At 47.0% G+C, this 12,957-nt stretch overlaps 1 protein-coding gene across 1 annotated transcript in view; it reads right to left on the minus strand.

Annotated features, from left to right (window-relative positions):
• ARID3C (AT-rich interaction domain 3C) overlaps positions 1-12,957 on the minus strand; it is a 150,028-nt gene that overhangs the window by 40,556 nt on the left and 96,515 nt on the right. The window contains exon 3 of the mRNA XM_060761144.2: positions 5,045-5,117. Within this exon, the coding sequence (XP_060617127.2) occupies positions 5,045-5,117 (73 nt within the window). The remainder of the gene's footprint in view (positions 1-5,044; positions 5,118-12,957) is intronic.

The raw sequence follows: 12,957 nt of genomic DNA on the forward strand, positions 1-12,957 counted from the left end.
TCAAAGATGGGCTCAAAGCCAACCTTAAAAACTGTGACATGAACACTGAGAACTGGGAAGCCCTGGTCCTTGAGTGCTCCAGCTGGAGGTCAACTGTGACCAGCAGTGATGCAGAATTTGAAGAGGCACAAATGGAGGGCAAAAGGGAGAAATGTGCCAAGAGGAAGGCACATCAAGTCAACCCCAACCGGAACCACCTTCCACCTGGAATCCAATGCTCTCACTGCAGAACACAGTGAAGACATCTGCCCTTGCGCTATGCTACTCTGTTGCTGACTACGCATGCCCAGTGTGGAACACATCTCACCATGCTAAAACAGTGGATGTGGCTCTTAATGAGACATGCCACATTATCACGGGGTGCCTGCGCCCTACACCACTGGAGAAATTACACTGCTTAGCCGGTATTGCACCACCTGACATCCACTGGGAAGTAGCAGCCAATAGTGAAAGGACCAAGGCAGAGACATCTCCAGCTCATCCCTTGTTTGGGTATCAGCCAGCACATCAATGACTTAAATCAAGAAATAGTTTTCTAAGATCCATAGAGACACTCGCTGGAACCCCAGCAAGCGAGAGTCCAAAAGTGGCAGGCCCAAACCCAGAACCTCAATCCATGGCTGATACCAAATGAGAGACTCCCCCCTGGGCACACAAAAGATGGGGTGTTGAACAGACTGTGCTCTGGCACCATGAGATGCAGAGCCAATCTTAAGAAATGGGGCCACAAAGTGGAATCCACGACATGCGAGTGCGGAAAAGAGCAAACTACATACCACCTGCTGCAATGCAACCTGAGCCCAGCCACATGCACAAGGGCGGACCTCCTTGCGGCAACACCAGAGGCACTCCAAGTGGTCAGATACTGGTCAAAGGACATTTAATCAACTACCAAGCTTGCAAATTCTGTGTTCTGTCTGTTTGTTTGTTTTGTTTTTGTTAAAAATGTCTGGTTGCTGATGACACGATAAAAAATACTGCAGAACATGCGGATCAAGAATAGGGCTCTACAGCCACCTATGGACCCACCACCAGGACACCGAACCTGGAGGACCATCATCCTTGGACTACAGCTAAAGTCATAGAATCATAGAATCATAGAATCAAAGAGTTAGAAGAGACCTCCTGGGCCATCCAGTCCAACCCCATTCTGCCAAGAAGCAGGAATATTGCATTCAAATCACCCCTGACAGATGGCCATCCAGCCTCTGCTTAAAAGCTTCCAAAGAAGGAGCCTCCACCACACTCCGGGGCAGAGAGTTCCACTGCTGAACGGCTCTCACAGTCAGGAAGTTCTTCCTCATGTTCAGATGGAATCTCCTCTCTTGTCGTTTGAAGCCATTGTTCCATTGCGTCCTAGTCTGCAAGGAATCAGAAAACAAGCTTGCTCCCTCCTCCCTGTGGCTTCCTCTCACATATTTACACATGGCTATCATATCTCCTCTCAGCCTTCTCTTCTTCAGGCTAAACATGCCCAGTTCCCTAAGCCGCTCCTCATAGGGCTTGTTCTCCAGACCCTTGATCATTTTAGTCGCCCTCCTCTGGACACATTCCAGCTTGTCAATATCTCTCTTGAATTGTGGTGCCCAGAATTGGACACAATATTCCAGATGTGGTCTAACCAAAGCAGAATAGAGGGGTAGCATTACTTCCTTAGATCTAGACACTATGCTCCTATTGATGCAGGCCAACATCCCATTGGGTTTTTTTGCTGCCACATCACATTCCTGGCTCATGTTTAACTTGTTGTCCACGAGGACTCCAAGATCTTTTTCACACGTACTGCTCTCGAGCCAGGCATTGTCCCCCATTCTGTATCTTTGCATTTCATTTTTTCTGCCAAAGTGGAGTATCTTGCATTTGTCACTGTTGAACTTCATTTTGTTAGTTTTGGCCTATCTCTCTAATCTGTCAAGATCGTTTTGAATTCTGCTCCTGTCCTCTGGACTATTGGCTCTCCCTCCCAATTTGGTGTCGTCTGCAAACTTGATGATCCTGCCTTCTAGCCCTTCATCTAAGTCCTACTTACAATACACCTATGGAAACAGTAGAAAGTAGTGTCGGTCTCGCCTAACACTCTCCAGTTGCTTCAATGTAAACATAACAAATTCCCTCTGAAACCTTGTGTTTTGAAACTGTATGGATGATCTTATCAGCACATCTGCAGGGAGGAGGGAGCAAGCTTGTTCTCTGCTTCCTTGGAGACTAGGACGCGGAACAATGGCTTCAAACTACAAGAGAGGAGATTCCATCTGAACATTAGGAAGAACTTCCTGACTGTGAGAGCCGTTCAGCAGTGGAACTCTCTGCCCCGGAGTGTGGTGGAGGCTCCTTCTTTGGAAGCTTTTAAGCAGAGGCTGGATGGCCATTTGTCAGGGGTGATTTGAATGCAATATTCCTGCTTCTTGGCAGAATGGGGTTGGACTGGATGGCCCAGGAGGTCTCTTCCAACTCTTTGATTCTATGATTCTATGATTTTGCACTTCTACTTTAACTATGTTTATAGTTTCAGGGGACTTTATTTTCACGTTTTTTACATTGTGGGTTTTCAAACTGTACTGTTTTTGTGTCACGAGTGCCTTTATGCCTCATTTAAGAGAAGGAATTGAGATGTAAATAAAGGTTATAACAATAATACAATATATTGTCGAAGGCTTTCATGGCTGGAATCACTAGGTTCTTGTGGGTTTTTTCGGGCTATAGAGCCATGTTCTAGAGGCATTTCTCCTGACGTTTCGCCTGCATCTATGGCAAGCATCCTCTGAGGATGCTTGCCATAGATGCAGGCGAAACGTCAGGAGAAATGCCTCTAGAACATGGCTCTATAGCCCGAAAAAACCCACAAGAACCTAATAATACAATAACATTAAACATTTTCATTGCAATAGTCTTGCAGGGGTTAAAACTACACAGCTGCATCCTTTGAGAAGAAAATTCAGACAGAATTACATCCTTATTGAGTTTCCAAAGATGGGAACCTGCTTCCTCTCCATTTTCTGCCACGCTTTCATGCCCCAGGAGGAAGAGGAAGAAAGTTGCAAACAAGGATGGCACTGACAACAACAACAATATTTTTTTATACTTTTCTTTTATCTTGATGGAGACTATTCAGTGACAACGGTTGGCTTCAGGAGCAGTAAATCTGTTCCACCATTTTGCTCAAACCTTAAAGCAGTGGTTCTCAACCTTCCTAATGCCACGACCCCTTAATACAGTTCCTCATGTTGTGGTGACCCCCAACCATAACCCTAACATTATGAATCGCCATGTAAATTATAGAATCATAGAATCAAAGAGTTGGAAGAGACCTCATGGGCCATCCAGTCCAACCCCATTCTGCCAAGAAGCAGGAATATTGCATTCAAATCACCCCTGACAGATGGCCATCCAGCCTCTGTTTAAAAGCTTCCAAAGAAGGAGCCTCCACCACACTCCGGGGCAGAGAGTTCCACTGCTGAACGGCTCTCACAGTCAGGAAGTTCTTCCTAATGTTCAGATGGAATCTCCTCTCTTGTAGTTTGAAGCCATTGTTTTGCGTCCTAGTCTCCAAGGAAGCAGAAAACAAGCTTGCTCCCTCCTTCCTGTGTCTTACTCTCACATATTTATACATGGCTATCATATCTCCTCTCAGCCTTCTCTTCTTCAGGCTAAACATGTCCAGCTCCTTAAGCCGCTCGTCATAGGGCTTGTTCTCCAGACCCTTGATCATTTTAGTCGCCCTCCTCTGGACACATTCCAGCTTGTCAATTCAAGAGAGATATTGACAAGCTGGAATGTGTCCAGAGGAGGGCGACTAAATGATCAAGGGTCTGGAGAACAATCCCTATGAGGAGCGGCTTAGGGAACTGGGCATGTTTAGCCTGAAGAAGAGAAGGCTGAGAGGAGAGATGATAGCCATGTATAAATATGTGAGAGGAAGCCACAGGGAGGAGGGAGCTGCAGGATGTACTTTCATTCACTGGAGCAAATTTGGCACAAATACCTGGTATGCCCAAATTTGAATACTGGTGGGGTTGGCAGGGGGATTGATTTTGTCATTTGGGAGTTGTAGTTGCTGGGATTTACAGTTAACCTGCAAACAAAGAGCATTCTGAACCCCACCAACAATGGAATTGAGCCAAAGTTGGCACACAGAACTCCCATGACAAACAGAAAATACTGGAAGGGTTTGGTGGCCATTGACCTTGAGTTTGGGAGTTGTAGTTCGCCTACATGCAGAGAGCACTGTGGGCTCAAGCAATGATGGATCTGGACCAAACTTGGCATGGGTACTCAATATGCCCAATGTGAAAACTGATGGGGTTTGGGGAAAATAGACGTTGGCATTTGGGAGTTGTACTTGCTGGGATTTATAGTTCACCTACAATCAAGGAGTGTTCTGAACCCCACCAATGATAGAATTGGGCCAAAGTTCCCACACAGAACCCCCATGACCAACGGAAAATGGTCTGATGATCTTTGGTGACCTCTGACGGTCTTTGGTGACTTCTGATGGTCTTTGGTGACCCCTCTGAAACCCCCTCGCAACCCCCCCAGGGGTCCCGACCCCCAGGTTGAGAAACACTGCCTTAAAGCCACGATTCCTCCGGGTGTTCATCTCCCAGAAACCTGGGGTGAATTGGCTGATGAGAAGGGATGATGGGAGATGTAGTCATAAACCCTTGGGAGACCAGTTTGGGAAGCACTGCTTTAAAGGAACCCTTCACAGTGCCAAACCCTATCCTGAACCAATTCAGGACCTTGGAGAGCTCCTTCACTGTCTTGATAGAAACTTGGCATGGATTTACCACCCCACTAACTTGGAAAAGAGATTTGTGTTCTGGAGGAATTACTCACAACTGGAGGATGGCTTCATGGGTCCCAAATTATCCATTATTTCTAATGTAATATGTGCACTTTTGGGTCTGCTCCCTCTCTAATCTCAACCGGGGACACAAGACCATCATAGAATCATAGAATCAAAGAGTTGGAAGAGACCTCATGGGCCATCCAGTCCAACCCCCTGCCAAGAAGCAGGAAACCCCATCGGAGACCCCAAACTCACCTCTCTTCTGCATGAAACCAAATAGATCGTCTAGGAATTCCTTGCGCTTGGGGTCGCCGTCCAGTTCATAAAGCTGCAAGTAGGAAAGAACAAGTCAAGATATTGACATGGAAGGGGATGGAGCTTCTCTGGACCTTCTAAACAGAGACTTCTAAACTTGTATTATGTCCTCCTGCCTGGCAGAAGGGTCCTGGACTGGATAGATGGTCCCTGGAGTCTATTCCAACTTTAGGCTTTTGTGGATCTGGCCAAAGGGATCTGGGCTTGGAGACCTCAAGGGAAATTGAATCCAACTCCCAGCAAAAGAGCTAACCTCTTATGGCGGTCTAAGCATTGGGATATGACTCTGGAGACCAGGTATCCCAAATTGGCCATGGAAACTCACCGGGGACCTTCAATGTATTGTCAAAGGCTTTCATGGCCGGAATCACTGGGTTGTTATAGGGTTTTTTGGGCTATATGGCCATGGTCTAGAGGCATTCTCTTCAGACGTTTCGCCTTTATCTATGGCAAGCATCCTCAGAGGTTCTACCAGCTAGCTTGTAGAATCATAGAATCCTAGAGTTGGAAGAGACCTCCTGGGCCATCCAGTCCAACCCCATTCTGCCAAGAAGCAGGAAAATCGCATTCAAATCACCCCTGACAAATGGCCATCCAGCAGCCTCTGCTTAAAAGCTTCCAAAGAAGGAGCCTCCACCACACTCTGGGGCAGAGAGTTCCACTGCTGAACGGCTCTCACAGTCAGGAAGTTCTTCCTAATGTTCAGATGGAATCTCCTCTCTTGTAGTTTGAAGCCATTGTTCCATTGCGTCCTAGTCTCCAAGGAAGCAGAAAACAAGCTTGCTCCCTCCTCCCTGTGGCTTCCTCTCACATATTTATACATGGCTATCATCATGTCTCCTCTCAGCCTTCTCTTCTTCAGGCTAAACATGCCAAACTCTTTAAGCCACCCCTCATAGGGCTTGTTCTCCAGACCCTTGATCATGTTAGTGATGGAGTATTAGCTATCCTTCCCAGTTTGGGGGTCATCTGTAAATGTAATCAGCATGCCTTCTATTCTGTCATCTAAGCCACTGATAAAGATGTGACATATCCCTGAAAGACCCAGGATGGAACCATATTTATGTCCTCCACTGGTCTCTTTTGCTGCCCTGGAAACAAAGACTTGGAGCCATGGGCTGAAATGACAGGAAAGGAGTCTCCACCTGAGCATTAGGAAGAACTTCCTATAAGCTGTTCAGCAGTGGAACTCTCTGCCTTGGAGTATAGTGGATGCTCCTTCCTTGGAAGCTTTTAAAACAGAGGCTGGATGGCCATCTGCCAGGGATAATTTGATTGCTTTTCCTGCATGGAAGAAGGAGGTTGGACTAGATGGCACATGTGGTCTCTTCCAACGCTATGATTCTATGATGATTCTATGAGGATTCGTGCTCTGACCTACAAGAAGCACTGCCTGAACATCAAGCAAAAAGTGGGTGCTAGAAACAATATCATACGAAAGCTGGCTGGCACAACCTGGGGATCACAACCAGACACAGTGAAGACATCTGCCCTTGCGCTGTGCTACTCTGCTGCTGAGTACGCATGCCCAGTGTGGAACACATCTCACCACACTAAAACAGTGGATGTGGCTCTTAATGAGACATGCCGCATTATCACGGGGTGTCTGCGCCCTACACCACTGGAGAAATTACACTGCTTAGCCGGTATTGCACCACCTGACATCCGCTGGGAAGTAGCAGCCAATAGTGAAAGGACCAAGGCAGAGACATCTCCAGCTCATCCCCTGTTTGGGTATCAGCCAGCACGTCAACGACTTAAATCTAGAAATAGTTTTCTAAGATCTACAGAGACACTCGCTGGAACACCTCAGCAAGCGAGAGTCCAAAAGTGGCAGGCTCAACCCCAGAACCTCAAACAGTGGCTAATACCAAATGAGAGACTCCCCGCTGGGCACACAGAAGACTTGGCGACTTGGAAGGCGCTGAACAGACTGCGCTCTGGCACCACGAGATGCAGAGCCAACTTCAAGAAATAGGGCCACAAAGTGGAATCCTCGACATGCGAGTGTGGAGAAGAGCAAACCACTGACCACCTGCTGCAATGCAACCTGAGCCCAGCCACATGCACAATGGAGGACCTTCTTGCAGCAACACCAGAAGCACTCCAAGTGGCCAGATACTGGTCAAAGGACATTTAACCAACTACCAGACTCACAAATGTTGTATTTTGTTTGCTTTGTTCTGTTAGAAATGTAATATAATTGACTGGTTGATCTGACACAAATAAATACATATGAGGATTCTATGATTCTCTCCAGGAGGAAGAATGAAGAAGAGCCACTGGACTGAAGCACTGTCTAACATGGTATATGTATCGTTATGGTCTTCAGACAGGGGTCAGACAAAGAGATTTGGAGGAAAAGAGAACTTGCCCAGTTTACGCTTTCTCACTTCTACACTCGCAGAGCAAACTGATGCTTCTGCGCTCTCCAAAATCGCCATGCGTGACTTGCGACAGACAGTGGACAAGCCTTCCTTGCGAAGCAGCTTCCTCTCTCCCTCCCTCCCTCCCTCCTTCCTCCACAACCCCCCCCCAAGGGACCCATTGTGCCCCCCCCCCCGACCCTCAACATCGGGCAACCTTTCACCTTTGCAGCATCGGGTGGAAGAGATAAATATTTGATGGCGCTCGCTCGGTGTGGGCTGTTGAGCCTTGCTTGACACCTGTAGGGATTTCCACCCTCTCCCTGGCCTGGCCTTCCTCTCTGCCCGATATCAGGGCAATTAGCAAGTGGGGGGCAGGCCCCTCCTGACCTCTGGCCCCTATTATCTGGCCTCCAGCAGAGGGACCTTGATGGAGAGCGAGGAGGGAAGGACAGAGGGAGGGAGGGCTTTCTGCGCTTGGAGCGCAAGGAGGAACTCCTAAGGCTTGCCATTCAGCTGCAACCAAAGGAAACAACATCAGCCCTAAAGATAAACAATACGGGCGTTTGAGTTGTTTATCATGCTTTTTACCTATCTGCTTTAATGGGATTTTGATCGGCTTGTTTTAATAATGGCATGCTCTGGCTGGGGTAGTCGACGCCTTGGTTACCTCTAGACTGGATTACTGTAATGCGCTCTATGTGGGGCTGCCCTTGAAAACAGCTTGGAAATTTCAGCTAGTCCAACGGGCGGCAGCCAGGATGTTAACCGGTGCTTCTTGCAGGGAGCGGTCAGCCCTCCTGTTTAAGGAGCTCCATTGGCTGCCGTTCATTTTCCGGTCCCAATTCAAGGTGCAGGTGCTCACCTACAAAGCCCTAAACAGTTTGGGACCCGCCTACCTGCATGACCGCATCTCCATTTATGAACCCGCACGTTCCCTTTGCTCATCTGGAGAGACCCTGCTCACGATCCCACCTGTGTCGCAAGCGCGTTTGGTAGGGACGAGGGACAGGGCCTTCTCTGTGGTAGCCCCCTGACTCTGGAACTCCCTTCCCAGGGACATCAGACAAGTCCCTACGCTGGCAGTCTTTAGGAAGAGCTTGAAGACCTGGCTGTTCCAGTGTGCCTTCCCAGAATAGGAAACTCCAGCAACACGTCCCAGAAGCACTTTATTCGAGATTTTAAGATTGTCCACACACTGCACTTACCCAAACATCCTTATATTCCATTTAGCACACTCAGCACTTTTTAATCTGTACCCTTAACACTAGGCCCGGCCTTAGTTTTATTGCGCTATGTGTACTGTTTTCTGTTATTGCTTTCATAGAATCATAGAATCCTAGAATCAAAGAGTTGGAAGAGACCTCCTGGGTCATCCAGTCCAACCCCATTCTGCCAAGAAGCAGGAATATTGCATTCAAATCACCCCTGACAGATGGCCATCCAGCCTCTGTTTCAAAGCTTCCAAAGAAGGAGCCTCCACCACACTCCGGGGCAGAGAGTTCCACTGCTGAACGGCTCTCACAGTCAGGAAGTTCTTCCTCATGTTCAGGTGGAATCTCCTCTCTTGTAGTTTGAAGCCATTGTTCCGCGTCCTAGTCTCCAAGGAAGCAGAAAACAAGCTTGCTCCCTCCTCCTCCCTGTGGCTTCCTCTCACGTATGTATACATGGCTCTCATCATGTCTCCTCTCAGCCTTCTCTTCTTCAGGCTAAACATGCCCAGCTCCTTAAGCCGCTCCTCATAGGGCTTGTTCTCCAGAACCAACCAGGCATGCTTGGTTCTATCCCAATACTTATATTTTCTGTAAGATGGTGAGATGCTTTGAGTCTCAATTCAGAGAAGAAAGCAGAGTACAAATAACAACAACAACAAAAACAAATAATAATAATAATAATAATAATAATAACAACAACAACAACAACAACAACAACAATAATAATAATAATAATAATTTTTTGTCATGTCAGGAGCAACCTGAGGAAGTGCAAGTCGCTTCTGGTGTGAGAGAATTGGCTGTCTGTAAGGACATTGCCCAGGGGACGCCCGGATGATTTCATGTTTTTATCATCCTTGTGGGAGGCTTCTCTCATGTCCCCGCACGAGGAGCTGCAGCTGATAGAGGCAGCTCATCCACCTCTCCCCGGATTCGAACCTGTGACCTGTCGGTCTTCAGTCGTGCCGGCACAGGGCTTTAACCCACTGCACCATCAGTGGCTCCAATAATAATAATAATAATAATAATAATAATAATAATAATATCGACTTGTGATTTTGTGGTATGAAATCCAGAATATAGATCTCATTTGCTGTGACATACTGTGTTTTTGTGTCAATAAAATAATAAATAACCTCAGCTGCTGCAAGAAGATTGCGCAGAGAGACTACAAGCAGAGGCACAACACTGTTGCTCAGATGATTCATTGGAATTTGTGCCACAAATGCTATCTGCCCATGACAAAGAACTAGTGGAATCACAAGCCTGAAAAAGTTACAGAAAATGAACACAGTCACACTACTCTGGGACTTCCGAATTCAGACTGACAGAGTTTTCATAGAATCAAAGAGTTGGAAGAGACATCATGGGCCATCAAGTCCAACCACATTCTGCCAAGAAGCAGGAATATTGCATTCTAATCACCTCTGACAGATGGCCATCCAGCCTCTGCTTAAAAGCTTCCAAAGAAGGAGCCTCCACCACACTCCGGGGCAGAGAGTTCCACTGTTGAACGGCTCTCACAGTCAGGAAGTTCTTCCTCATGTTCAGGTGGAATCTCCTCTCTTGTAGTTTGAAGCCATTGTTCCGTGTCCTAGTCTGCAAGGAAGCAAAAACAAGCTTGCTCCCTCCTCCCTGTAGCTTCCTGTCACGTATTTATACATGGCTCTCATCATATCTCCTCTCAGCCTTCTCTTCTTCAGGCTAAACATGCCCAGCTCCTTAAGCCGCTCTTCATAGGGCTTGTTCTCCAGACCCTTGATCATTTTAGTCGCCCTCCTCTGGACACATTCCAGCTTGTCAATATCTCTCTTGAATTGTGGTGCCCAGAATTGGACACAATATTCCAGGTGTGGTCTAACCAAAGCGGAATAGAGCATGGGGAGCATTACTTCCTTAGATCTAGACACTAGGCTCCTATTGATGCAGGCCAAAATCCCATTGGCTTTTTTTGCCGCCACATGGAGGACAAGACTCCTGACCTCACAATCATGTTTAAAAACAAAGTATGGATTGTTGATGTTGCAATCCCAAGCGACAGCAGGATTGAAAAGAAATAACTGGAAAAACTTACATGATATGGGGATTTAAAGATAGAACTGCCAAAACTCTGGCACAAGCCAGTCAAGGTGGTCCCAGTGGTGATAGGCACACTGGGTGCAGTGCCTAAAGACCTTGGCCTGCACTTAAATACAATCGGTGCTGACAAAATTACCATCTGCCAGCTGCAAAAGGCTACCTTACTTGGATCTGCACTCATTATTCACCAATACATCACACAGTCCTAGATACTTGGGAAGTGATCTTGTCTGCTGTGGACTCATCTTGTTTGCTACAAAACAGGAGCTTTTTTGTTGAGTTCCAGGGCCAGAGAAGCAGATGGAGAAAACAGAAGAACGGGCTGCCTCAGGGGAGCGTGCTTGCTCCATCCATGTTCAACATTTACACAAATGATCAGCTACTGCCAAAACGGAAAGAGAGTTTCATTTATGCTGACGATTGTGCCATTGCTGCACAAGCCAGGAGCATTGAAATGGTTGAACAGAAGCTCTTCAAAGCTTTAGGTGTTCTTACTGCCTATTACAGGGGAAACCAGTGGATTCATAATCCATGCAAAATTCAGGCATGTACTTTTCTCCTTAAGAACAGACAAGCATCTCAAGCTCTGAGAATTCCCTGGGAGGGAATCCCACTGGAGCATTGGAACACACCAAAATACCTGAGAATTACCCTGGACCATGCTCTGATTTACAAGAAGCACTGCTTGACTATCAAACAAAAAGTGGGCGCTAGAAATACATCTCACCATGTTAAAGCAGTGGATGTAGCTCTTAATGAAACATGCTGCATTATCACAGGGTGCCTGTGCCCTACACCGCTGGAGAAATTATACTGTTTAGCCAGTATTACACCACCTGACATCTGTTGGGAAGTAGCAGCCAATAATGAAAGGACCAAGGCATTGACATCTCCAGCCCATCCTCTGTTCCGATATCAACCAGCACACCAATGCCTTAAATCAATAAATAGTTTTCTAAGATCTTCGGATATACTTGCAGGAACACCTCAGCAAGCAAGAGTCCAAAAGTGGCAGGCTAAAACCCAGAACCTCAATCCATGGCTGACACCGAATGAGGGCACACAGAAGACTGGGTGACTTGGAAGGTGCTGAACAGACTGCACTCTGGCACTACGAGATGCAGACAACCTTAAGAAATGGGGCCACAAAGTGGAGTCCACGACATGCGAGTGCGTAGAAGAGCAAACCACAGACCACCTACTACAATGTAGCCTGCTCCCTGCCACGTGCAGAATGGAGAACCTTCTTGTAGCAACACCAGAGGCACTCCAAGTGGCCAAATTCTGGTCAAAGGAATTCTGGCATAATGCCAAGTTTTTAACTTTGTTTGTGTTTTAACTACATTACAATTGTACCCTTAATTGCTTCTGACACAATAAATAAATAAGTAAATAAATGATTTAAACTGAACTAAATTTAATTGCATTTTCCTACAGGTAAATCTGCACCAGGCCAGACCTGGGCTAACTTGGGCCCTCCAGATGTTTTGGATTTCAATACCTACAAGTCCTAACAGTCAGTAGGCTGTGAGGAATGGTGGGAGTAGAAGTTCAAAACACATGGAGGGAGGGCCCAAGTTGGCCCAGCCTGATCAACACTACAGAATTAATGCAGTTTGGCACCACGAGTGTCTGCAACAGGCAGAGACGTTTTGTGCAACGTGAGAAGGGGAAATCCCTTTCGCTGGGCAAACGTGATGCCCTCTGCCTTTCTGAGACCCAGACGGTCACTCTCTGGCCCATGGACCTTCCAAACGGTCAGCAAAACACATTTCTTTGCCAAGGGGAAGAGGGAGCACACCTCATTAACCCTTGGCCAACGCAGCGAACTCAGAGGCCGGTTGGGAAGTCCTTGGACAGCGATGGGCACAGTGCCAGCTGGGGAGCGGCCAAATAGGTGAGCTTTCTGTCACCTGGGGAATTAACTCTTTGGCTGCAAATGGAGAGCCTGATTATTGTATTTCCCTGCTCCATTGTCCATGCATTCCCCAGTCCAGTGGGTCAACTGCTTGGTATTGCACTACAACTCCCATCTGGGGATTGCACATTCCCCAACATCTATCTATCTAAATAAAAGTCAATTTATGTATGTTTGTATGGCGATGGCTCCCATATCCAAAGAGCCCTGTGGCTCCCACCAACAATGGATCTCAACCAATTGATATGTGTGCCAACAATTTAATCATAGAATCAC

Source organism: Anolis sagrei, chromosome 2 (assembly GCF_037176765.1).
Source record: "Anolis sagrei isolate rAnoSag1 chromosome 2, rAnoSag1.mat, whole genome shotgun sequence".
NCBI lineage: Eukaryota > Metazoa > Chordata > Lepidosauria > Squamata > Dactyloidae > Anolis > Anolis sagrei.